The 26769-nt window shown below is 42.0% G+C and overlaps 1 protein-coding gene across 4 annotated transcripts in view; it reads left to right on the plus strand.

Moving 5' to 3' along the window:
- Positions 1-26769, plus strand: part of ZPBP (zona pellucida binding protein) — a 37435-nt gene continuing 10666 nt past the window's right edge. For 2 of the 4 annotated variants that reach the window (XM_082195075.1, XM_082195076.1), the window contains exons 1-6: positions 1-266; positions 9947-10009; positions 12457-12582; positions 15646-15795; positions 17493-17711; positions 19732-19808. In XM_082195075.1, the coding sequence (XP_082051201.1) occupies positions 164-266; positions 9947-10009; positions 12457-12582; positions 15646-15795; positions 17493-17711; positions 19732-19808 (738 nt within the window). In that variant the 5' untranslated portion in view covers positions 1-163. Of the gene's footprint in view, positions 267-9946; positions 10010-12456; positions 12583-15645; positions 15796-17492; positions 17712-19731; positions 19809-20502; positions 20706-26769 lie in introns of all 4 variants that reach the window. The other 2 variants (XR_014212808.1, XM_082195077.1) reach the window with 2 other exon arrangements.

Here is a 26769-nt window from a genome sequence, read left to right on the forward strand (position 1 = left end):
CCGAGGCGCGAGGCGCTGGTTCTTCTCCTTCGGCGGCGCCTCCCGCGGCCATTGTGACGACGAGGGGAGTCGAAGGCGGGCGGTTAACGACCTCGCTGCGCTCCCGCCCCGGCTGGGGAAAGAGCGCGAGCGGCAGCAGGAGGCGCCTTTTCCGGCGGGGGAAATGCGGCGCCTGCGGCGGAGGAGGCTCGCGCCGCCGCCTCGCACCTTCCTCTGCGCGCCGCTGCTGGTCGTGGCGCTCTCGGTGCTGCAGGGCCTCGCCTCAGGTGAGGGGCTCGGGAGGCGCTTCCGTCTGGCCCAGAGGGGCTTCAGGCGAAGCTCCTGGCGTATCAGGTTCTCCTCAAAATGTGCAGAAAGTGCGCATCGTGCGCCCCGATCTTGAGATCGCCAACCTTTTTTTGTTTTTGAATTAAGGTTTCGAGCGCACATGCATTTATTCGCGTTTGTTTAGCGCAAAACGTAACTGCTCCCATATGTATTTCCCCAACTTCCTCCCAGAAATACTCCCGCAGTTCTTCATAATAGTAAGGAGGATGCCATGAGAGAGAAAACGGGGACTTGGGGATTCTGAACAGTGAAATAGTGGAAGTGTGGGTGCAAACTATTTAAAAAGAGAGGAGGATTAAAAGGCTTAAAAAAGAGCAATATATATTATTTAAGGCTTAAAAAAGAGCAATATATTATTGATTTATTAAATTAATATACCACCCTTCATCTGAAAATCTCAGAGCAGTATATAATTGAAAGTGGGGGGCCAGATAATAAGGAATGGGTACAATAAGCCTACCAAGACCTGGTTCTTGTTAGAAATGCTAAGAAAGCACTATACTGTATTTGGAGCAATAACAAGAAAGGAAGGTGATTTATTAAATTTTTATACCACCCTATACCCACAAGTCTCAGAAACCCAAGAACAAACCTTGGCTTTACATTGTGGTTTGGAGAGAAACAAACCACAAACACTGATTTGGATATCCAGCTAACCCAAGTTCATGGTTGTGTTGCTCTTGGGTGGACAAATAGAGGAATGCTAGTGCTTGTGTTTAAACATATCACACCTTGATTTAGCATTATGTAAATGAAGACAGTGTGTGTCTTAGCTAATCATAAGCTAAAGCATGACTTGAAAAACTTGGTATCTGAAGAAGTATGCATGCACACGGAAGCTCATACCAACAATAAACTTAGTTGGTCTCTAAGGTGCTACTGGAAGCAATTTTTTTATTTTGTTTCTACTATGGCAGACCAACACGACTACCTACCTGTAACATGAAAAACTTATATTGCATTAATGGGCAGATTGTGGCCAAATCATAATAGTTGCACTCCATTTATGCTAGTCGGGTTGCTTCTGGAGTACTGTGTCTAGTTTTGGATGCCACATTTTAAGGACATTTACCCAACGGGAGCTGGTCCAGAGAAGGGTGATCAGGATGGGGGTGGGGGGCTGGAAACCAAAACCTATGAGAAACAGCTGACATGTTTAGCATGGACAAGAGAAATTTAAGGAGGAACATGATAGCAGTCCTCAAATCTCTCAAGGGCTGTTACAACAGAAGATTGAAAATATTTGTTTTATGTTGCTTCAAAGGACAGGAATATAATGTTATTGTTTAGTTGTGTCCGACTCTTCGTGACCCCATGGACCAGAGCACGCCAGGCCCTCCTGTCTTCCACTGCCTCCCGCAGTTTGGTCAAACTCATGCTGGCAGCTTCAAGAACACTGTCCAACCATCTCATCCTCTGTCGTCCCCTTCTCCTTGTGCCCTCCATCTTTCCCAACATCAGGGTCTTTTCCAGGGAGTCTCCTCTTCTTATGAGGTAGCCAAAGTATTGGAGCCTCAGCTTCTGGATCTGTCCTTCCAGTGAGCACTCAGGACTGATTTCCTTCAGAATGGATAGGTTTTATCTTCTTGCAGTCCGTGGTACTCTGAAGAGTCTCCTCCAGCACCATAATTCAAAAGCATCAATTCTTCGGCAATCAGCCTTCTTTATGGTCCAGCTCTCACTTCCATACATCACTACTGGGAAAACCACAGCTTTTACTATAAGGACCTTTGTTGGCAAGGTGATGTCTCTACTTTTTAAGATGCTGTCTAGGTTTGTCATTGCTTTTCTCCCAAGAAGCAGGCATCTTGTAATTTCATGACTGCTGTGACCATCTGCAGTGATCATGGAGGCATAGAAAGTAAAATCTTTCACTGCCTCCATTTCTTCCCCTTCTATTTGCCAGGAGGTGATGGGCCCAGTGGCCATGATCTTCGTTTTTTTGATGTTGAGCTTCAGGCCATATTTTGCGCTCTCCTCTTTCACCCTCATTAAAAGGTTCTTTGATTCCTCCTCACTTTCTGTCAACAAGGTTGTGTCATCTGAGGTTGTTGATATTTCTTCCGGCAATCTTAATTCCGGCTTGGGATCCATCCAGCTCAGCCTTTCGCATGATGAATTCTGCATATAAGTTTAAAAAGCAGGGGGACAATATACAGCCTTGTACTCCTTTCCCAATTCTGAACCAATCCGTTGTTCCATATCCAGTTCTAACTGTAGCTTCTTGTCCCACATAGAGATTTCTCAAGAGGTGATCAGGCACTCCCATTTCTTTAAGAACTTGCCATAGTTTGCTGTGGTCGACACAGTCAAAGGCTTTTGCATAGGAATAGAATAGAATAGGTGGAAATTGCAGGGAAGTAGATTTTGGCTAAAGATTAGAAGGAACTTAAAGGTAAGAGCTGCTTGACAGTGAAACTGCTGCATGAGGTGGTTACCTCTCCTGAAAGTTTTAAAATATTTGAACAGAGATTCAACAGGCATCTGTCAGGCTTCAGCAACCCATTCATATGGACAAGTAAAATAATAATAATGCAATCTTGGATTGCATATCCTGCACTGATAGCGGGTTGGACTAGTAGGTGACTCCCAACTCATTAATTCTGTGATTTCCTTGCCGGGTTTATGGTTATCAGGACAAGTAGACTGCTGCCTTTTTGTAAATAGTTGCCTAAGAGCTCATCCCCCCACATACCATATTTTTCTGTGTATAAGATGACCCTTATTTTTTTTAACCCGAAATTAAGTTGTTTAGGTTTTTTGGGGGGGTGGGGGAGGTCACTTCTGCCAATTGCTCACCTGCCTGCCTGCCACTGCTGATCGCTTGCCACTCCCAATTGCACACCTCGCTGCAGCAACCAATTGCCTGCTTGCCGCCACCAACAGCCCACTTCGCCACAGCTGCCAATCGCCTGCCCAATTGCCATAACCAATTGCCAGCAGGCCTGGCCGCAGTCGCCAATTGCTGCTGCCAATCTCCTGCTTGATGCTGCCATTAATCACACATCCCTGCCTCTGCATTCACTATTTGTGTATAAGACGACACCCAATTGTTGCCTAATTTTTTAAAGCAAAAAGCATCATCTTATACACAGAAAAAAACGGTATTTCTGTCAGTGGCTGATTAACCTGTGGCCTTCCAGGTGCTGTTGGGCTATAGTATAGCTCCCTTTGCCCTGCCCATTGGTCATGCTGGCTGAGGCTAGTGGATATTGTGAGCCCAACAACATCTGGAGGACTGCCAGTTAATTCCTCTTGCCCTACATGTAGGGCAAATTTTCCTGCCTACAAACACTGGTCATGCCTGTGCTGCTGCACTCATAGAGCCCACAACCCAGAAAGTCCTACATGTTACGTGGGGTAAAACTTTATTCTAGTAAATAAAACTGTACCAGGTCCTGAGTCAAACATCCTTATGTGCCGGCAATGGGTTTCAGCTATGTCCACAAGGTTCTTCCTGCTGAATAGTCGGACAAAGGACATAGTGGGTGTTTTTTTTTAATTTATTTTACATTTATATCATCCAAAGACTTCAAAGAGACTCTCAATTGGCCTAAACTGGAAGTCCCAAACCATTGCCTACGGGTGCCATGGCGGAAGCCTTTCAGGGCAACTGGGGGACATCTATCATCACTCAGCATTGTTGCCCACCAGCCATGTGGAGCTTCTGGCAGGCACTTACTCTTCCCCACAAAGGGCCTATTTTCCACTGGGGGGCAATATAGGGATAGCCTTACTTGCTCAGCATTGTTGCCCACTAGCCATGTGGAGCTTTTGGCAGGTAGTTCCTTTACTCTTTTGATGGACTTTTCTGAAGGGGATGTTGTTCTCTGCTGGGCAGAGCAAAAGAGAGAAGTATGTGTGTGTATTGTCTGTGTATGTACTGTTCACATATGTACAAGAAAGCATGGTGTGGCCACTAGGTATATTTTCCCTTCCTATTATTAGATAACAGCATCATTGTGTGTGGAAAACATCAATAAGGAGTGATCTCGACAATCAGAACCAGCAGGACATAGCTGACTTCTGTTAGCAGTGGGCTGTTGCACTCTTTCTAATGTTGGGACTAGTGTCATGACTCTTACTTAAAATGTAAAATGTGCCCGTTTGTCCCCATAGTTTGGAAATCCCTGCATAATCAAATAATGTAATTGTAAATGGGAGGCTTGACTGGTAGGCCTTCATTACATACGAGTATATCTAGAAGCCATGTGAAAATGTTTCTCTATAACCAGGCCTTTGGCTGAATAACATCCTACAACCATGGGAAGTGGGTTATTGATTTGCTTTTGTTTTATTGTGTATTTCTCATTTTGTTTTTTAATTTATGAACCATCTGTGATCTTCAATTGAAGAGTTGTACATAAATTTAAGTAAATTTATAAATATCCTGACTGACATCTTCATGAACAACATATACATTCAATATATCTTTATGTCAGGTATAACAATTCCCTGCCACATTAACTCTACTTTTCTTCTAAGTAATTGAGCTTACAGAAACTTTTTGCAGATGTTACAAAGTAACTGGGAAGCATTGAGCTATAGCTGCTTCCCTTCCCAAACTACCCAAATCAAATCAGTCAGTCCTTGTTTTCCTCTACCTTATATTGCTATATACACTCAAATAAACAAAAACTTATAAGAAATACTTTCTTACGCACGGTCACCTGGATTGTTTTAAGTTTAGTTTAAAATCATGCATCAGGTTTGAAACCCCTCTGACAATTACTGCCTTATATCATGTGCTATACTGTACTGTGGCTCAGTTCACACATAAACTAAGCCAAACCATGACTTCCCACAGATGTACAGTTTCCCAGGGAACAGATTGCAGCCAATGTGTTCCACTAGTCATGGTGTATTGCTGTCAGGTAAGTCATGGTTTGCCTTACCTGTCATCTGAACCCAGGCTCATCATTTATCTCCTCCAGAGAAGCCGCTAGTTGTAAACCATGGTTTATCTTAGCATTACATGTGAGCCAGGTCAGTAAAGTATACTGTGGACCGTGAATAAATATAAAAAGCATATTGGTATTTCTAGAGAGAAAGTGTAAGATCTATTCAAAATCTCTATATTCAAAGTGGTTTCAAAAACACATTGCAACACTTTTCTAATATATTTTTCCTTGAGTATTGTCATAAGAACTTTCTAATTATATTTCTTTTCTCAAGGAAAATGTTCTAAATTTTAAAGAACTGGTTTTGTTTTGGTTTTCAGTCTTTTATACTGTTTCTGAACTTTGATTTGATGATTTTTTAAAAAAGCTTTTTGTAGAATTTAAAAAATAATATAACGTTTAAAAAGAAACATATATGCATAATGTTGGTGCATTACTGAGCTTTTTTAACAGTACAGTTATAAATAAATAGACGGTGTGTACTGAAAACATGCTCAAAGAAGTTTGATGTATACTCTATAAATTAGTTTTTTTATTTATACTACTAGTATTTTGTATTAGCAGTTAAAGTGCTCCATCTTGTGGCTCTAGCTACTGCATGTTTTTTCTGTTCAGAAAATCTGAAACTAAAAACTTAGAAATATTGAACAGATGAGATGAAAGTAGCTTGAATAATAGATCAAGCTCAGGATGCTGCAAAAGCACAGGTATGTTGCTCAAAATAAAAACCCCAAAACCACTTTTCATATTTGGACTGATGTTATTTGTTGTTTATATAATATGATTATAATATAATGTAATACTATATATAATAATATATTATATATATTATATACATTATAATATTATATATATATAATATATTATATAATATATATATTATATTATATTCATATGATGTTATTTGTTGTTTATATTTGTTATTATAAGTGCAAGTAGATAAATAGGTACCGCTCCGGCGGGAAGGTAAACGGCGTTTCCGTGCACTGCTTTGGTTCTCCAGAAGCGGCTTAGTCATGCTGGCCACATGACCCGGAAGCTGTACGCCGGCTCCCTCGGCCAATAAAGTGAGATGAGTGCCGCAACCCCAGAGTCGGCCATGATTGGACCTAATGGTCAGGGGTCCCTTTACCTTAAGTTAATTTTATCAGATGGGATCACATTGCCTCTGGTAGCAATTAGATTAAAACTTCCAAGATGCAAGAACTTGTTGAAGTTTTGTGGTCCTAGGCTTAGAAGAAACCACTACTCAAATGATAGAGCTCTAAAAGTGTTTAGATGTTTTGCTTGTTTAGCCCCCTGCCCTTTATGTCCCTATAAACACATCTACTCAAAAATCCTATTAAGCTCAGTTGGCTTATTCCCATGTAACTAGTTGCTTGTTAAATATATCACCACTATAATCTCTCCTGTAAATAACACCCAAGGAAATATACAAATAATTATATTAATTAGATTTAAAATTTCAATTCCAGAAACATTAATACAAGGGTCTTATTTATTAATCCATTTATTAAAGTTTGCTGTCTCAATAATACGGAATTGTGATTCAGTAAGTGCTGTGAAATCTTAAATGTGTTGAATATTCAGTATCAAAGATCTGTTTTAATATAAACATAGCAGAGTTTTAGAAAAAAGAAATAAAACAGTATCTTTCACATTAATATATTAACTAGTAGATAAACCATGACAAACCAATGATTAGTCTGGGGTTAACACATAGTTAAGCACACAAGCCTATTGTGCCAAAGGCCATATGGGATTTCCTGTTAATTTCAGAGTTTGTCCATAATTGCAAACCTTTTCTTTAGCTAGATCAGATCTCTTCATGTTTGACACTTGTAAAATCAGGAGCTTTGGTAGTTTTGCTGAGAGCATCTTGCACTTTGCAATAGGAAATTTATTTACTGAGGAGGGGCCACTAGGGGCGCATCGGAAGATGGCTGACAATAACATCTCTCTGACCCACACAAGGTAATTAAGAGGCTGTGATGGGAGTAAACAGCCTCCTGCCCCCCCCCCAAGTGGGTGGGGGGGACTGCCCTTGCCTGCTGTGCCCTATACCACTCCCGAATTTGAGGGCGTGGGGCACTAGGCAGAAAGCCCTTGTGTGGACTTCGGTGCTCCTGGACGCTGTCTCTAATCCGTGCCTCTAGCTGCAGCAACTTCAAAAGAAACAATTAGGAGGAAGCTAATGCACATATTTCAAGGAAGAAGGGGGAGTAAAGACTGCTTACCGAAGAAATCTCTGAGAAACAAGACGGGTCGGAGGAACAGGAATAAATCATGAGAAGACACACCAAGGCTCGGTATGTTCGGCAACGGGACTAGATGGGGGGGGGGGACTTGACTTTCTTTTCTCTATGTGACTAACCCAAGAATCCCCCCCCCCACAAGTCACAAGTCAGAAATGCCATTTAAATGACTTAAGCTGAGGATTTAAGACTCTGTGGAGATAATTTTCTAACCAAAGCATGTTTTAAGGAGACTGTGGAAAGTATAAGAGCTTCGGAATGATGCAGCAAAAAATAGTGTCGCCATTTTGGCAAGCTCTGTTGAAAGACATATGTCTGGGAGGAGGGATAGATCTGTTTTCATATTGTGGGTGAGCCTCCTCAGAGGGACTAAAGAAGGCGACAGATGCGAGACCGATGATGGAAAGAGTGCTTTTATTTATGAAAGTGAAGATATGTGGAAACCATCTCGATATGATGATTGGACAAACGGAAAATTCACACAGGATTAAAACTGGTTTTTACCTGCTTAAGGAGATTATCAGAAGTGATCATAAAGAAAAAGAGAAAAACATACAAACAAGATGAGATGTGAGAACAGCAAGATAGGACTGGATAGAATTATGGACATTATTTGGACAGATTTGTGGATATTAACGCAGCAGCAAGAAGATGATTGGAATCCCCTTCGGAACTTGAAATATGGGTCCCCTCAACAAAAATTTAAAATTTGGCTTTGTAATTCGGAATTTATGTGATGTGATTTGATTTGATTGATCAGTTAATAAAAATTATTTTTTTTAAAAAAAGGAAATTTATTTACTGAATATAAAAAAGGTAAAGGTACCCCTGCTTGTACGGGCCAGTCGTGTCCGACTCTGGGGTTGCGCGCCCATCTCGCTTAAGAGGCCGGGGGCCAGCGCTGTCCGGAGACACTTCCGGATCACGTGGCCAGCGTGACAAAGCTGCATCTGGCGAGCCAGCGCAGCACACGGAACGCCATTTACCTTCCCGCTGGTAAGCGGTACCTATTTATCTACTTGCACCCGGGGGTGCTTTCGAACTGCTAGGTTGGCAGGTGCTGGGACCGAGCAGCGGGAGCGCACCCCGCCGCGGGGATTTGAACTGCCGACCATACGATCGGCAAGTCCTAGGCACTGAGGTTTTACCCACAGCGCCACCCGCGCCCCTTTACTGAATATAGAATATGTTTAAAGTACAGTCGCACCTTGCTTTTCAAATGGAATCTGTTTGGGAAATCCGTTCAACTTCTGAAAATGTTCAAAAACCAAGGTGCAGCTTCTGATTGGCTGCAGGAGCTTCCTGCACTCAAGCGGAAGCTGTGTTCAATGTTCGGGTTCCAAAGAACATTCACAAACTGGAACACTCACTTCCGGGTTTGTGGCGTTCGGGAGCCAAAACATTTGAGTCGCAAGGCGTTCAACAACCAAGGTACAACTGTACTTTTTTAAAGAAGATCCATCCTCTTTCCAAATGCAGATAAAGAAAGGAATAAAAGGGAGGTTACCATAGAATGATATTTTATCTTTATCATTGTTATGTGTTTGCCATCTACAGCAGCTCTTCTAGTAAATCTCTCAGACTTTTAAAAATTGTTCTTGTATGCTGCCCTTCCAAGGAGCTCAAACGGCTTTACATGGGAATCATTACATTGCATTCTGTAAGGTTACTTAGTCTGAAAGTGAATGAGTGACCCCAAAAGTGTGTGAATTTGATCCCAGCAGTAGCATCCACATCTAAAATTCTATCCACAGCACTGCACTGAGGCTGTGTTGGAGTTTTGATGTGATGGGTAGCTCTGGCATAATTCAAGGTCAGTTCTTCTCCAAAGCCAGCAAGTGACAGGTGGGATGGGAGGGGGATGCGCCACCATGGTCCTTGACCACTGCTTCATAACCTATGATTTATTATCATGTCTCTTGTTACAGTCACTGCCTAATTATACCGTATTTTTCGCCCCCATAGGACACACTTATTCCCCTCCAAAAATGAAGGGAAAATGTGTGTGCGTCCTATGGGGCGAATGCAGGCATTCGCTGAAGCCTGGAGAGCGAGAGGGGTCGGTGCGCCCGCGCTGGGCTCCCGCGGCTTGCGGAGAGTTGCCTGCATGCTGAAGGCTGGGCGCGCTGCGCTCAGTGCGCCCAGTCTTCACACGGCTCTCCGCAACGCACGGGAGCCCGGCGCTGGGCTCCCGGGGCTTGCAGAGAGTTGCCTGTTCTGGGGGCTGGGGTCGGGGGAAGCTCGGGCTTCCCCCGCCCCGCACCTGGGGGGGGGAAATAATTTTCCCCCCTTTATTTCCCCCCCAAAAAACTAGGTGCGCTTTATGGGACGGTGCGTCCTATAGGGCGAAAAATACGGTACTTGTTCAAGTTCATTGATTTTGTTATGATCAATCGTCATTTTTTTTTTATTCCTAAGAAGCTTGAATTTTTATGCTAACTTTTAAAAATTCTGTTTTGACAGTTCATACTTCGGCCAGTACAGATTCTAGTACATTGAAAGTTGTAGGATCAACCAATTTACCAGGTATAAAGTAAATATTTTAAATTCATTCATGTTAATCTTTTGAAGTCTTTTGAACATTGAAAATGTTATGGCTGGATTTTAAAATACTGTTTTCTTTAAGGTCAGTTATACTATTTATATGATTATTCTGTGACACTAAGACTGCAATCCTAAACATCTAACTTGGGAGGAAGCCCATTGAACTCGGTGGGACTCATGTCTGAGTAGACATGCATAAGATTGCCATGTTAGAGTGGTATTGACTATTGCAGAATAATATACTTGCCAAAAATAATTCTAAATTTTTAAAAATAGTATTTAACTACATTAAAACTTAGAATGAGGGAGCGTCAAAAACATATTCTTGAACAGTGCTGCTTTCATTTGATAGGTGGCCAAAGCAATATGGAATGATATAAAAAGGTCTTTGAAGTTGTACACGTGACTTCGTATTTTGACAGAACAATTACCAGATTTTCCCTGTTTCCCCTTTAACGTGTACACATTTTTTTCCTGCTACTTGTGTCTAGTATGGTTTAGAAAGTCTTGGTTTTATCTTTGTTGAGGGTATGTAGTACTGGATCCAGTTGGCTTTTTAGCATGTGCCATTAAGCATGTTCAAACAGTTCTGAGTTTGTAGGAGAGCTGCCTATGTGTTTGTATCTTAAGTGCCAGGAGGATACAGGAGCCATGAGTGGAAGGGAACAGATGCTAGAGGAGGGGAAAGGACAAGACCAGGAAGGTAGAAATAAAATAGACAGGCTGCAATTAGAACCAGAAAGGAAAGAGACTGATTCTGGGAGTAAGGGAATATTGCAGAATAGCATGGGCTGGTGAATGGAACTACTATGCTATGGACATTTAGATGTGGGTGCAGGGAGAAAAGCCATACACCTAGGAAATAAAAACAAAAAGGGGTTCTTGTGAGAAAAAGTCATCTCCTAGCCCTTGGAGTAAGGGTTTCACAAGGCAGTCTCTGAGGTCAAGAGACTATTTGAGATTCTAAGGATCCTGGGGACCTGGCAAAAAAAAAAAAGGGGGGGGGACACCAGGGTTGGCACCTTCTAAATATGGAGCAGAATGCACAAGAAAAGGTGAAGATGCAACATATGGCTTGAGAATTAATCTTGCAAGCAAAATACTTTTCTGTTTAAAGCACGGGTGTTAAACACAAGGCCCGCGGGCCGAATCCGGCCTGCCAGACCTCGTCATATGGCCCGTGTAGCTGCCGCCGGCTGCCAGTCTAGGGATTTGTTGTCTCGGCAGTTTCCCGTGAAGCCGCCGCTTTTATCTCGCGATATTTGGAAAGCGCGCGGCCCCCCCCTCCCGCTCACTCTGCCGGAAGCGCCGCGAGGCGTTTGAAACCCGGCGCGAGTCAGAAGCGGCGGCGCGATGCCCGTGGAGGAGAACGGCGGAGCCTCGTCCGGGGGCGGCGCAGGTGGGGAGCCGCCAAGAGAGGCCGGGCTGCCTCCTCAGGGTCCGGGGGGAGGGTGTTTATTGTGGGCTAAGGGGTCTCCTGAGCATGTGCAGAGCGCTCTCCGCCTCGCCCGCCCCCCCAGCAGAAAGCCCGCGAAGAAAAGCCGAGCAGCAGCAGCGCCCTTCTTTTTATCGCTTATTGTGCAGGCGAGGCTGCCTCCCCCGATATAGATATGAGAGAGGGGGAAGTCAGAAAGGTGGAAAAAATATGGGGCTGGTGTCGGTGGGATTATAACCTCCCTCATGAGGATAAGTCGGAATTTAGCAAAGTAGGGTGCAGCTTTCCTCCCCCCTCCAAAAAACAAACAAACAGAAAAGTTTGTAGCACTGATCCTGAAGCCAAAGTACAATTTTAGCATGCTGCTATTATTTTCCACCTCATTTTGCTTTGTAGCTGGTGACCGGTATCCATTACTTGTTGTTTGTATTCTTGATGAATGCTGTATTATAAAAAGACAACAACAGGGGGACAACGGAAGAATTTGGGAAATAGATGGTGGCAAAGGGGTTGGAGGTCTTTTAAGACAGAGCTTTCAGGAGCTAGAACCAACAAGTACCGTGTTGTGTGTGTGTGTGTGTGTGTGTGTAACACATAACAAGAAGCAACAAGTACTGTGTTTTATATATGGGTTATTTTGTGCTAGTTCTTAAGGCAGGCATATCCAAAGTCTGCTTTGGGGCCCAATTCGGCCCTCCGGACGGTTTTATCAGGCCCCTGTGGCAGTTCATTCATTCATTGCTGTCAAATCCTTTAAAAAGGTCAATAAACCTTGGGGGGGACATCCCCCAAAAAGCTCTTCAATCCTAAAAAAAAGCTCAACTTTGGTCGGCCCTCATGCATGTTCACTTCCATCAAATCTGGCCTTCTTTGAAAAATGTTTGGGCACCCCTGGTTTAAAGCATAGCCTTGTTTTTATTAGTAGAATTCCATTGAACTTTTGATGTACTTTGCTTTGCCTACAATTGATGATTAAATTATACTGTATTTTCAGTCAAAGTATACGTCAGGTTGAATCATAACAGTCCACGTATTCTATGTGTAACAAAGCGTCTGAGAAATTCAGAATTGATCGATCCAATATTTCAGTGGCATGGACCTGGAGGTGACCTGGTTACAGGTAAGGTTACTTACCCTTTTAAGTCCAGCTGGCTGCATTTTGATGTTGTACTAAACTGTTTAGTGAGATGTGACTGAGCCATGCTACTCTGTATCCAAACCTCTCTAATTGCTTAGAATTGAGGTAAAATGACACCACCCACACCCACACACACCCTGCCCCCGCTTGGAAAAAGAACTCAGTGTTTCAGTGACCCCTCCCCCCCGAAAAGAGATACATTCTGGTTAAAATGTTTTCTTACATATATGAGCCAGTTTTGCCCTGCCCTTAAAGACTTTGTTGCTGGGGTCTAACGGTGAATTTTAGGGGTAGATTCTAAACTTGAGGTGGTTCTGTCAATTTTGTTGTTTTTGCTTGAAAGGTTTGCTGCTCCCAAGCACACACCTTTAGCTGCTTGTTCTAGGCAAGGCTTGACATCTGGCTAGCAGCTTTTACATAATTGCTGGGGGGGCTAGTTGTTGTTTTTTCATCTTGTGTACATTCTTACCAATGAAAAGTGAATTATTCTTTGGATTTTTCCATTGTATGGAATCAAATACAATGTTTTGGAATTTGAAGGTCTGCAGACTATTAATAAACTTGAACTGACCTACTTCAGAGTGAAGACTGAATTGGATTCTTCTGCCCTTAGCAAGGGAGTTGCATAAGTGAATTGTATTGGCTGAGCTGGATTGGCAAGGCAGCTATAGCAGTGGCTTGCTTCTCCGAAAGTGTATGGGAAAATGTGATGCTAATGTTCAATACTAAGATGAAGGTCTACCAGGCTTTATCAAGGTGTTGAGCCCATTGCTTTATGGAAGTGAGTTGTGGACAACTTAAAACTTTCAGGAGTGATGCCTCAATGCCTTCCACATGCGCTGCGTCAGGAGGATTTTGGGTGTCACAAGGCAGGACAGAATTCCAAACAAAGATGTGCTTTCCCAAACCCAAATTCTGAGCACGTTTACACTCCTGTCTCAGTGACATCTACGCTGGCTTGGTCATGCCCACAGGATGCAAGATGGCAGGATCCCCCAAGGACACTCTTTTGGTGAGCTGGCCCCAGGCCCATTGGCAAACCAACCCTGAGTTACAAAGATGTCTGCAAACTTGGCATGAAGCCTGGCAACATCAATCCTGCCATGTGGAAATCCCTTGCAGAGGACTGCAGTACCCATAGACAGTCAAGTTGTTATCCATAGCAGTGACCAGAGGAGAAATGAGCACTGGTGGAGCATAGAGAGAAGAAATGCCATGGTGCATCTGCAACAGCACAACAGATGCCTTCCTCTACCCCAGCTGCAGCAAAACATCTCTCTCCTGCATCAGTCTCTACAGCCACAGCAGGTGCTGCAGTCTCCCAACAGCTTGACCTCACCTGCAAAGGTGCACTCCTCCCCAGACAGATGGATGCCAACAACATGGCAGTTTTATTTGCTTGAGATTTATTTGAAAATAAAAAACTCAGTAACCAATAATGGCAGTGAATTGGTGTACAAAAAGTTTCATTTAGTAATTTGGACTCTCAAAAGCCTTTCTTGTACAGAATATGTGCAATCCTAATGATTTCTAATAGTGGAATTGCAAAAGCAATTTTTAAATATGCTTTAGTTGCATCTGGAATTTCAAGGTGGAGGCTTTGCTTATTCTTGGATTTTCCTTCTCCCAGGAGACTAAGAGGCCTAAGGCAACCTTAATGTGTCTGAGATCATGACTGTATTCACATGGATTAAAAAAATAATTATTGTACAATAGTTTTGACTGATCTTTCTTTAAGCTTGCCCTTGAACTTATTTTCTGCTCTCCCTTTAGGCCAAACAGAGCCTTCTTGATATTCCAATAATTACTACTAAAAGTTTTGCAACTAAAATAGCTTGCTTGTTTGTTTGTTTGTTTGTTTGTTTGTTGTCCTTTGTCCCATACTTCCTCCTGAAAGACCTGTGCTCAAATGTTCATTGCAATCTGCAGCTGCATAGTACTGACTTAGATTCCTCATAGGAATTAAATGGTCATGTCAGAATGTCTTGATTTCCATGCTAAGTTGTGCCCACCCCAGTCCCATGTAATGGGATTACAGTGGCTGTTCAACAATTAATTTGTTGATAATTAATATCTCTAAAAAGTAATCACTGACTGTTTAGTTTCAAATGAATTATCCATTTGCACCAAAAATTCAGGTGTCTCAGATGCTGTGAAGGCTGCTGGACCAAACAAAGTTACTAAAAGATGTTGTAGCTGCAAGTATTGCCATTGGGCCACCTCTGGCTGATGGTGTTTTTCTCTCAGAGCATCGTACGTACAAAATTCGTCTTCCTCATCTATCAGTTGGTCCAGGGTCAATACACCTGCTATCATCCAGTTTTTCCACATTACCATCTTTTTTTCCAATTATTAAAATAGGATTTTCTCACAGAGTAGGTTTAGCATGTGCAAATGAATCAAATTTATTTTTATTAGCGAATATATTCCATATCTTTCTAACTGGCTTAATTGTTTCAAGATTTGTTGGAACTTTCAAATATTTTGATTGTAATATTGTCCACCCAACTAAAGGTGTTATATATTTATACTCCAACCTTGCCCAATTTAGGAGATTACAACTGTCAGCAGGTCTCCAGTGTTTGATACTTGTCAATAAATAAGCATGATGGTATAATTCCAAATTTGGAATTCCAAATGCACCTTCCTTAATTTGTAATTGCATTTTCTTCAACAATATTCTCGGTGCGTTTTCTGGGTATTCCTAGAAAAATGGTGTATGTGTGTTAAGCTGTTGTGGAAATACCTTTTTGGGTGGGTATGAGGCCTCACTGAGTTAGGAATGTGTGTGGCCAGTTTAATCTTTATTCTTGAAAACTAATGAGTCCCATAGAAAAAGCAATATTCACAGAAATCTATACATATTTGTGAGATATTGGGACCTTAAAGTGTAATCACTTGTTCATGCATAATTTTACTATCCATGAGGTACTGAGATGTAGTTAGCCTTGGAATAAATATGGAAAGGTTGCAGTATGAAGCAACAGTTGGGTGGTAGTAATTTCTTTTTCAGTAAAACTAACTTTGTTACATTTTTTGAAATAGAAAATCAGACTGTGAAAATAACACCAACAGGAACTTTGCTATTCCGACACTTCAAAAATGAGTTCAGTGGAGTCTACACATGTTCTCTTGTTTTTAAGCCAACCATTGAACAAGATGAAAAAAGCTATTTAATCAAATATATCATTTATGGTAAGAAATTCACCTTCATTTCTGAACCATTTTTCCTTTTAAAAATATTAGTGGATTTGTTGGAATTATGAGGGGAAATCAGTGCATAGTTAAAAATCCCAGTTGAGTTTAGTGATGGGCTTCATTGTCCTCATTTCACCCTTAATGAGCAAAATCAAAACCATTTACATTTGATTCTCATTGATAGACAACACGTGGTATATCCCAAACAGATTTTCTTTAGTCTTCTCAATCAGAAGTTCTAGACTGGGGGCTACCAACCTGGTGCCCATGGGCGTCATGGTGTCTGCAAAGGCCTTTGTTGGTGTCCCCAGGAAGCACTCTCTGACTTTTGAGTTGACAGGGAGCATATTCCAGATACCTGAATTCCTAGTTTTCCTAACTTTTAAGCAACTGAAATAAAGTTCATGTTTTATTGATTAGGAATGCACCGGGGGGGGGGGGCTTTTTCCTTTGCTGTGGACTCCCAGGTCTCATTTGCGCAAGCCTACTTAGCCATTGATCAGGGATGATGGGAGTTCTGTAGGGGTCCCCATCCCTGCTGTAGTCAGCACTTCCTAGAGAGCTGGTTATTTTCTTGAATTAAAGCTTTGCTGCTGCTTCCTTCTAAACTTATTATTTCATGCTTTTCTAGGAATTGGAGTGAAATGAATTGAATTGGGCAGATCTTATATTATTGTGGCTCTCTATAGCAGCTGAGCAGCCCTGTGGTGCAATTGACATCTGACCCAGAGCTTGCATAGGTGTAGATGCCACCTGTCAGCAGAAATCTGAGCATGGTGGAACATTTCTGATCTGCTGTGCTCATGAGAAACACAGCTTAGAACCAACCACTGTAATCATGGGCGTGCTGAGTCAGGCATTATATCCATTGCACTGTGTCTGTTGGACTGCTCAGTACAGAGGTATTTTCAAAAGGTTGTTAAAATTACAATTTGAGTTCCAATAAAACATTCTAAACAGATGCATCTGACTGCTTCTGTTTCACTCTTTTTTGTTTTGTGAAACAAATCATTCTTTTGTATTCTCTTCGTTTTTAAAACAAGTTGTCTCTGCGATATTCTTATGTACCATTTCCCTGCAATTATCATTACATTTAGATCTTCCCCGTCCACCAAGGGAATCGAAGTGACATACATGGTCTTTCCTGGTCCTTCCCCCAACAACCCTGTGAGGGAGGATAGGTTGCCATGTCATAACTGACTCTAGGTCATCCAGTGTACTTTGTGATTAAACAGGGATTTCGGCTTTCCACTTCTAGTCCCAAACTCTCTTGACTTATCAAAACAGATTGGGAGATTGCGTTGTAATGTAGGCCTGGATAGGAAGAACTGCATGAACCCTGGATGATGAAGAAATCTTTGGATTTGTGTTTCTTGAAGAGCGGCCTTTATGCTGCTGCTAAACTTCTTTTGAAACTAGGGGAAGTTTCAAAAGCAATTTGATGTAAGATATACTGTTTATAAGAAAAATAATAACCCACACAGCCTAACCTCTTGGTTGTGCCTGTTGTAGTTTGGATCTTTGGTGTAATCTTTTGCTTGGATGGCATTTTCCGAGCGTCCGTGAAAACCAAAAGGTGTATAATAAAAGCATGTGTTTGTTAATCAACAGTTCAAAATGTAACTCAAATAATTTTATAATACCATCAATAGAAGGGAAAGCTGAAATGTTAATCTTGTGTTTTTCTTCTGCAGCTTACTCTGACCCTAACTTTTACTATGAGTTTACAGCACGATATCATGCAGCTCCCTGCAACAGTATCTATAACACTTCATTTGAGAAGAAGTTGCTTCAGATACTGACCAAGCTTGTCGTTGAGCTATCCTGTGAGGTTGCATTACGCAAATCAGAATGCCATCATGTAAAAATGCAGAGAGCTGGAATGCAAAATGAAATCTTCTTCACTTTTACAGGTAAAATTTGTTGCCTTTTGAAGAATTGCTTGAATAAAAAATGTTGTGATACATGTATTAAAAATGTTTTACTGCCATCAGCCAGATACATGGAAAGGCATTATTTGTACTAATGCTGTCTAAAAAGTGTATATAATAAGTAACTTATTTGAATGCACAGTTGATACTGCCTTTTTCTTAACTTTCCCGTTTTGTTAATTGATTGGATTATTTTAAAATATTTTGTGAATCAGAACATACTGTTTGAGATTTCAGTTGTTTCTTTGGAACAAATTTTTTAATCAGCTTTTAAAAAACCACTTTCTCATTTATTGACCCAGAATGGCCTGCTTCTCAAGCCAAACTCTTCCAAACAGCAGCTTAGTGTGTCCACATACCCAGAAAGGAGCTTGCAGCCCTATTTCTCCTCAGTCCTAATTGTTGTTACACCACATGGAGCTGTTTTCTGATTTGGGGCTCATGGGTCAGTTCTCTTCTCGCTAACCATGAGCTATAATCAAGGTTTGTTCCTGGTTACAGCTCGTGTTAGAGCGCAAGGAAAGAGCCAGGGATGAGCAGAAGAGCTGGAAATTCCTCTTCCAGGAGCCTACACACGTTTTGCTCCACCAGGGCTTAGCTAAGGTTGCTTAGGGTGAACCAAACCAAATCTTTGGCTACTCAAATAATAGTGATCTAGTTGCCCTTCAAAATGTAGACTTTTTAGTAGCAAAATATTGCAGCTTGTATCACAGACCATAATGGATGCCAATCTTGAAACTATTCCAAGACTCAAACGTTAAAAAAATGTCTCTGTGTTGTCACTGAAAATAGTTGGGTGCTCTTTCAATTTTCTGAATATACCGGAAATCTTTCACTCAAATAAGGTACAAATAGAGTTGCAAATTGAGTTGTTGCTGAAGGTCAGAGAAACAGAATGATGTTACTGACATGATACTGAAGAGTAATGTTAGTATGTCGTTTTTATTGTACGGCAGCATTTTAGTTCTTAGTAGCAATAACACAGGGTGGTGATATCAGTGCACTAAATGCATTGATTTCAGTGGGTCTATTCTGAGTATGACTATTGGATATCACCCACAGTTTTTCCACATTTTTAAGCCATTGCAGGATTGGTGTGTGGCTTTCAATTGATTTATTTTTTACAATAGCACTGTCTTAATTTCGTAGCAAGACCCATCTCCACAGTTTTGCATTATCACTGCTTTTAACATTCTAAGCTCTATGTTTGGGCTAGAGCAGAGTTAACCTATTTAACATCAGAATGGGCTTAGTCCTAATCAAAAGTATGTGGAAGGAAATGTATGACTATGTATATGTATTTCTTAAAAACAATGAAGATGAGAGTTAAGGGACTTAGAAATGTGCAAAAACACATTGAAGTTGTAAGTTAAGGTGTTAACTTTTGTGCAAAATGTTTTCCAGCAGGCATGGGAAACCACCCTGTGGGTCATACAAGGCCCTCCAGGCTGCTTTCTCAAAACCATGCTCACCTGCCCCATACCTGGTGGCTGCAGAAAATAGGCTTGCACATCAGTCCAGTTCGAGCAGTATCCTCCCCCACCTCCAACTTTGATAGGTGGGCAAGAATACCCTCCTCTCAATTACCTGGTGGTGATATGATGCCAGATGATTGACAGGTGGGTGATCTCACTCACCTGTCATAGTTGGCCCACTAGGGTGGGAGAGAGAAAGAACTCGCCTGTCGGGCCCAAACATTTCTCCACTCCTGAAAAAGCAACATCCTTTTTCAGTTGTATGGGTATAAGAATATAATTGTAAAATTCCTAACAGTTGGTGACCCTTGAATAAGAAATAGGGCTTTTTTAAAAACAATCAAGTGGTATATAAATAAATAAACAACAAAGATTTTTTAACTTCATAAAATTCCTGAGATTTATTAAGAAATGTGGCTTAAAGGTTTGCATTTAAATGGATGCAGTTAATGACCTTGGAAAACATGAATGCTTTATGTTGTGCAATGTGTGTTGCTTCCCTTGTAAAGCAGAACATTATTTTACAGTTGCTTCTTTAGATACAGAGAAAGGCAAAAGTGTGTGTCAGAAAAGTTCATGCGACGTCACAAGAAGATTACGAAAGGTAGTGTAGATCCACCTTAAAGGAAATAAAAGTCAGCAGAAGTTTACCATTGTTTCTAACTCTTCATCATTTAAAAAGGGATTGGAATGTTTAAAAAGGTAATAATGATGACCCCTGGCTTTGATGACTTCAAAGGGGGATGGGATGCATTCATGGAGGATAGCTTTGTCAACAACTGTTAGCTGTGTGGAGCCTCTGGGTTAAAAGGCAGTAGACCTCTGAATACAAGTTTCTGGGAACTGTGGTGTTTAGTCTTTGTGTTCTGTTTATAAGATTTCCCAAGGTACCTAGTCAGGCACTGTAAAAAAACAGGGTGCTGGACTAGATAGCTGTTGGTCTGATCTAGCTGTGCTGTTGCATTGTAAGGTTATGAGAAGATGGTTCCAAATTTCCTACTAAGTCCTTGCACCCTCAAAAAATAGTTTTAGAAGCCAGTTGTTGACACACATTATACAGTAGCATCACACAATGGATTTGAATGCATAATGGAAGCATGTTCATGGAAGGAGGAAGAAATTGCTTGCAGCATGTTGAGTTCTCCATGGCTTTTATTGTGCAATCGTGGGTAAACTGAATGAACTACAAAGCTGAGAGAGGGCAGAATTTGCTTCAAGCTGAAAAGACTACAGGATGTCAGATTTTGCTCCAATGAAATGGTGGTTCTGATTGAAATCCTTTGCTTTTTCCCATAAAGGTGAATGACCACCATTCATCCATATGGAGAAATACAAAGCACTGAATAAGAAACAGCATAGCAAAAGCTATCCATCACTACAATTTTATCTGGCAGAGGTTCCCCAGCATACAGTCTTTCCACAAATATCCTGCCGGTCATAATGATGGACTTCTCACTATTTAGAATTTGTAGTAATATTACTGGCTATTGCTACTAATGAGGTATTTTTTCATGATATTTTCTAATATTAACTTGAGAGTATTAGGAAAACATTGGAAACCCAGAAGCTGTATCCACATAGACAGATTAATTAAGCAAAGAATAAGATAAATTGAACTTATTCTTTGGTCTCTGTGCAGTCACACACAATGGCTATGATCAAGAAGACTCTGACCAGTGGTTTTCCTTCTTACTTAGGGAAAGGCAAAAGTCATCTCTCACATAGTACTTTGCATTTCAAAAAGAGAAATTTGTGAACTTGCAGGTTTTCTGTACTCCAAACAGCAATTCTTATCTTGAAAAGGACTTCCATCTGCAGATCAGTCTTCCCAATGTGAGCCTACCCATAAGGAACTCTGTATTGAGTGGATGGAAACATATCACTCCTACAGTTATAGCTACATTTTCACACAGGTGATTAGCGCTGTCTCCCACTGCTGGTTGCCTGTTGTGGGTGGAGGGAAGAGAAGAGTTGCAGGCGTTGCAAATGGCACCCAGCCCCTACCCTTCATGCGGAATGCAAGAGTGGCACCTACAGCTGCGCATTAGGATCGCTAAACAGGGCCCATGTATAAATAAGCTTCAATTAGGTGCTGGGCTATGAACTAAACTCTTCCTGTAAGCTATGGTTTTCTCAAAAGGTTGCTCTGTGTGTGATCGCACAGAAACGTAGACAAGAATTGTTCAATCCCAGCTATTCAAGACCATCCCCACTTCCTTTGTGTGGAGAAGGTAAATTTGCTGGACTGAGTCCAACTTTACATGATTAACCAAACTGAACACCAGTGCTACATTAAATTATTTTGTTGCCTTGAGTTTTACACGTGTGTGTGTACGTGTACGCATGCTACTCATTATCCATATCAGTCATGGCTAAAAATTTTACTAAGGTTATAGGCTATTTAAGAAATAAAGTACTTTGTTTAAATGCCCAATTTAAATAACCATATTTAGATATAGATAGTTTTGGTGTAATATATGCAGAGGACAGACTAAAGCTGTGCCTCCATGACCATTTTTATGCTCAAGTTAAATGCAAAAAAGATTCCCCCCCCCCATCACTTACTATCTTCAAAATATCAGTGATACCTCTCAAATGATATCAATATATTCTGGATCTCTTCTGATCAATTGGCGCCCTTGGAATCTTTATGGACAAAATGTGTGAAATGTGTATTATGTATTTTAGGCTATTTTTTATGCAAGTAAGATGTTTGGTATTTTTCAGTGGAAACTCAATAAAAATGGCTAAACATTTTGTCAGTGTACTTGTAGGCTATTGAGCAAACTGTCTCATTTAGCATTCAGAATGGTACCAACAACCTCTTGTGGCCTATAGACTAGTTCTAATAATGCCTGAATGGGACTTATGGTTCACCATGGAAGAGGGAACAAAAGGAAATTCTTACCGTGAATTTCTATTCCCAGAGACTCCTGGAGGACAGCCTTTATGCTGGGATGGCTCCTCTCCTCTGACTGCTGGGGGAGGAGTAATTCCATGGTCCCCAGACCAGCTGATCAAGCAGGAAAGAACCCCTCCCCATACATTGCCACATTGCAGGTACTTTGCTGTACCCCGCTTTGGTTGGCATCTTTCGTGACGTTCATGTCCACCTCAAGTTCAAGAGTTTGGTTGTATCCCCAGCCATGTGTGACTCTCCCAGAGTGGTGGGTGCTGTCCTCCAGGGGTCTCTAGGAATAGAAATTAATGGTAAGAATTTCCTTTCATTCCCCAGAGGCTCCTGGGGGACAGCCTTTATGCTGGGACTACCTGAGCTTCGCTAACTAGAGGCATTATGGCTGTACCACCCTTTGCAGCACCTTCCTACTGAAGGCTGCGTCAGTGGATGCTCATTTGTCCAGTTTGTAGTGTCTAGTGCTCTGCATATGTCCAAGGCCTATATACCACATTTTTCCATGTATAAGACAATGCTTTTTGCTAATGAATGAATGAATGTGTCTTCTTAAACACGGATGGTGAATGCAGAGGGAGGACATGTGATTAATGGCAGCGGCAAGCAGGAGATTGGCAGCGGCAATTGGGCGGGTAATTGGTGGCTGCAGCAAGGCCTGCTGGCGAGTGGCTGTGGCAAGGCGGGCAGGCGATTGATGGCTGTGGCAAGTGAGCAGGTGGGCTGTTTGGCAGCGAGTGGGCAGACAGTTGGTGGCTGCGGCGAGTTGTGCAATCAGCAGTGGCGGACAGGTGGGTGAGCGATTGGTGGAAATGACCTCCCTGACCCCAAAAAGCTAAACAACTTAATGTCTTAATTTTGGGTTAAAAATAATAGGGGTCGTCTTATACATAGAGGGTCTTATACATGGAAAAATACTGTGTGTGTGTGTGTGTGTGTGTGTGTGTGTAGCAGCTGATTGATTGCAGCCCATTATTATATGCCGTTTCAGGAGCGCCTCATAATTAACACCAATATTCCAAATTAGTGAGGAACTGATCACAGATCATTCCGGAGACAGAGGTTGGTCCATGACAGGGACACACTTCCCAGGTCGCACCCATTCTGCCTTTCAAGGTGACAGATATGGGCTTTAGTGACACTGCAGGATGCAGTAAACTCCCCAGAACCTCCTGAGGAGCCTTGCCAGGAATTTACCTCATAAATCCTGTCTTTCCCCTGCCCAAACAGCTCCACTGCCCCGGAGGGCAGCAGAGCACGATCATCATAAATTGTGATGTCAGCCGGAAACATCCATGGCCCCATTGAATGCTGTTGATGTCCCGTCCCGTCCCCGCCGCCGCCGCCGCCTTGGAATGTGCTGTCAGCCCTCCCAGGGGTGTTTTTCCCACTGTCCGGTGGACACTGAGATGGCTTCCTGGAGCTATCTGGAGATTGAGGAGGTGAAAACTTTACACCCCTGATTATCTCCACACTTGAATGAGACCAGTAGGGATTCAGATTTCTAAAGACTGCCTCTTGTGGTACTTGTTGAGATATTGGCAGGGAGACGGAGGCATCAGGCAGGCCCCCAGTTGTCTCCGGACGATCACTGGTCTCCCGTGGAACAGCATCAGTCAATTAGCAACACAAGCCTCAGAGACATTCCAAGACGCATGCACACCCTTTCAACAGTGTCTCCACAATAAAAGATTCAGACAGGAGAGCATATTTACAGTTTTATTTAACGTAGTTCAGAACAAAGGAAAAACATGACTGCTTGCCTCTGTCCAGGAAAACAGCCAGAGCAAAAGAGAAAGTTCCCAGCAGACAGTGCTAGACGTAAATAGGCATGTGATACACAACAATCATTCTTGACTCTTTTAAGGTGGAACGGAACTATCCTAACAGTACTACCTCTTGTGCCCTGTGGAATAGGGAATTAACCTTAGGAATGAAGGGTCTAGCTGTAAGACCACCTTGTCCTGGTGGAAGTAACTGGGTGTCCGAGGATTGGGCTCCCATCTGAAACTCCTCACTGATGTGATCACAACCAGAAACACCGTCTTTAGGGTTAATAGACAGGTATCTGTTGTTGCCAGGGGCTCGAAGGGTGAGCCTGTTAAGGCTGTTAGCACCCAGTTCAAATTCTAATAGGGGAGTCTATGCACTACTGGTGGGTTTTTCTGGTTCACCCCCTTTAGAAACCTACGGAGCAGAGGGTGGGTGTGAAGACAAAAAACTCCCCTTTGCATCCCAGGATGCTGCTCAGGGCTGCTGCTTGCCTCTTCACAGTATTGGTGCTGAACCCTTTATCCAGTCTCACCTGGAGTAACTCTAGGATGTCAAAGACACCCATAGCTGTAGGGTCCTTTTTACTCTGACCATGCCACTCTAGGTAGACCTTCCACATAGAGCTATATGTTCTATAAGTCGAGGCCATGTGTGAAGCCAGAAGTGTTTCTAGGACCCTCCCGGGCTCTTAGTCTTCAAGCAGTTAGGTGGAAAGGCTCTGGGTCGGAATGGAGCAGTCCTTGCCTGAGTACATGTCTCCTGTTTGGTAGTCGCCACAGAGCTGGTCTGGAAAGATGCAAGAGTTCTGGGAACCATGGCCTCCTCGACCAGTGTTGGGTGATGAGGATCATCTCTGCTGCTTGATCTTCTGGGTCATTCTTGGCAGGAGACTGAATGGTGGGAATGCATATAGGAGACCCATTGGCTGTTCTGTCACCAGTGTCCATGCCCTGTGTTCCCTGAACATTGTAATGTGACATAAACATTGCTGTCTGAGCGTTTTGTCCATGACTGGTTATCCAAAGAGCTGTGCTAGCTGCTGGAATACCTGAGGGTGTGTCAGTCTGTTTCTGATGGTTTGGTGGTTGAGCCAGCCTTTGTTTTCCACCCCAGTGACATGTTTTGCCTTCAGAGAAAGGATGTTCCCTTCTGCCTATTTGACCAGTCTTTTGGCCTCTTCCATCAGATCCCCCCAATAGTTCAAATATGCCTTGGTGGAAATATTGTCTGAATGTATCAGCAAGTGTATCAGCATCCCCTGATCATAGTTCCGAACTGCAGTATTGCCAAGTGTACTTCTCTCAGGGCCAGCCACTTTACGCTCACGTTCACTTCTGCTCTGGATCAGGTTCCCTGAGCTGTGTGGCATTGCATGTGAGCTCCCCTTGGCGGTTATGACTTTCCATTGGGCATTCTGTTGTGTTTTGTTTTTTAATAATATTTATTAATAGTTTCAGGGTAATAGAAAAAAAAGAAAAAATACAAAAAACAACACCACAATACTTAAAAAAGAAGAAAAAGCACAAAACGTAAAAACCAATACAGCAATACAACAAAGAAAAAAAGAAAGACACAAATCCCAAATTACATATCTTTAACTTCCATTTGCTTGTTTCATTGACCTCCTCACACCTCCCTTTTTTATTCTAGTTTAATTAGTTATTTCAGCAAATTCTTTCCATCTTTCTCGATTTTTGTTAAATAATTTATCTTAACAATTTAACCTAATAATTAGCTCAACAAATCCTTTCCATCTTTCCCCATATTCTGTTATTCAAATTACCTTAATTTATTTAACCTTATCTTACCATAAAGTACCTTAAAGCTTGAATCTTAATACTCAAATATACATAACCCCTAATATCATTTCTGCTAGAGTCATATAGTTTCATTCCAACATTTTCCTTAATATTCATTGATTTTAGGCTAATTCCCCAAATAAAAAAAATTCTTTATAAATTTTCTTCCAATCTTCATCCAACGTCTCTTCTTCCTGGTCTCGGGTCGTGTCAGTCCTTACTGTCCATTCCATCTAGTCCATCAACCTGGAAGTCTTATGTCTGAGGCCCTTAAGTCTCTTCCATGTCCCTTCTGCAGATCTTCTTCTTGTTGTTTATACTTGCCCTTTTCCTTGTCATTTGTTGGTCTCTTTCTTAATTTCTTTCCTTTCTCATTGAGGAGTAGGTCTCTGGGGGGTTTCAACCCAAAATTGTCTCCATCTCCCTTCATCAAACCTGCCCATTCCCCACAGCCCCACTCCCCACAGTCATCAATGTAATCCAAAAAATATTTGTAAACATATTTCAAGGTCTCTCCAAAATTAGGAACCTCCTCAGCTCCAGACTCCCCCTGGCCCAATCCAACTTCTATCTTCAATGACAGCGGCTTATACTCCTGTAGGGTTTCGGGTTTCTCCATTTGTATTATTTGAGGTGCAGCCACATCCTCCTCCATTATCTTCTGCACTTGCCCAGTCAGTACAGGTTCATGAGTCGGTCCCTGAATGGTTTCTGTATCAATATTCCCTATTTGTCCACAGTTGTTAACCACAACAGTCATCAAGTCCATTTTCTCATTCATCAAATCCATCTTCTCGTGCATCTGTTCCAGCAAGGCACTTGTCTTGCATAAAGCAAGCACCCAATCTTCCTCCCAGCTCATCTTTAGTCAAGGTCAGAAAAGACTGGTCCCACGATCTTAATCTCACAGCTGTTGAGTCCTCAAGTAAACTGCAGCAACAATTTAACAAGCTCCCTCTAGGGGAGACAATTTCGATTTGTATCCATTTTTTTAAGGCAAGTCCAACAAAGGAAAATTACTTTCATTTTTCAGATATTTTTCAGATATTTTGTTTCTTTAGAATGCAAAAGGCAACATTGGA

The sequence above is a fragment of the Podarcis vaucheri genome (genome assembly GCF_965113315.1).
Source record: "Podarcis vaucheri genome assembly, chromosome: 13".
Taxonomy (NCBI): Eukaryota; Metazoa; Chordata; class Lepidosauria; order Squamata; family Lacertidae; genus Podarcis; species Podarcis vaucheri.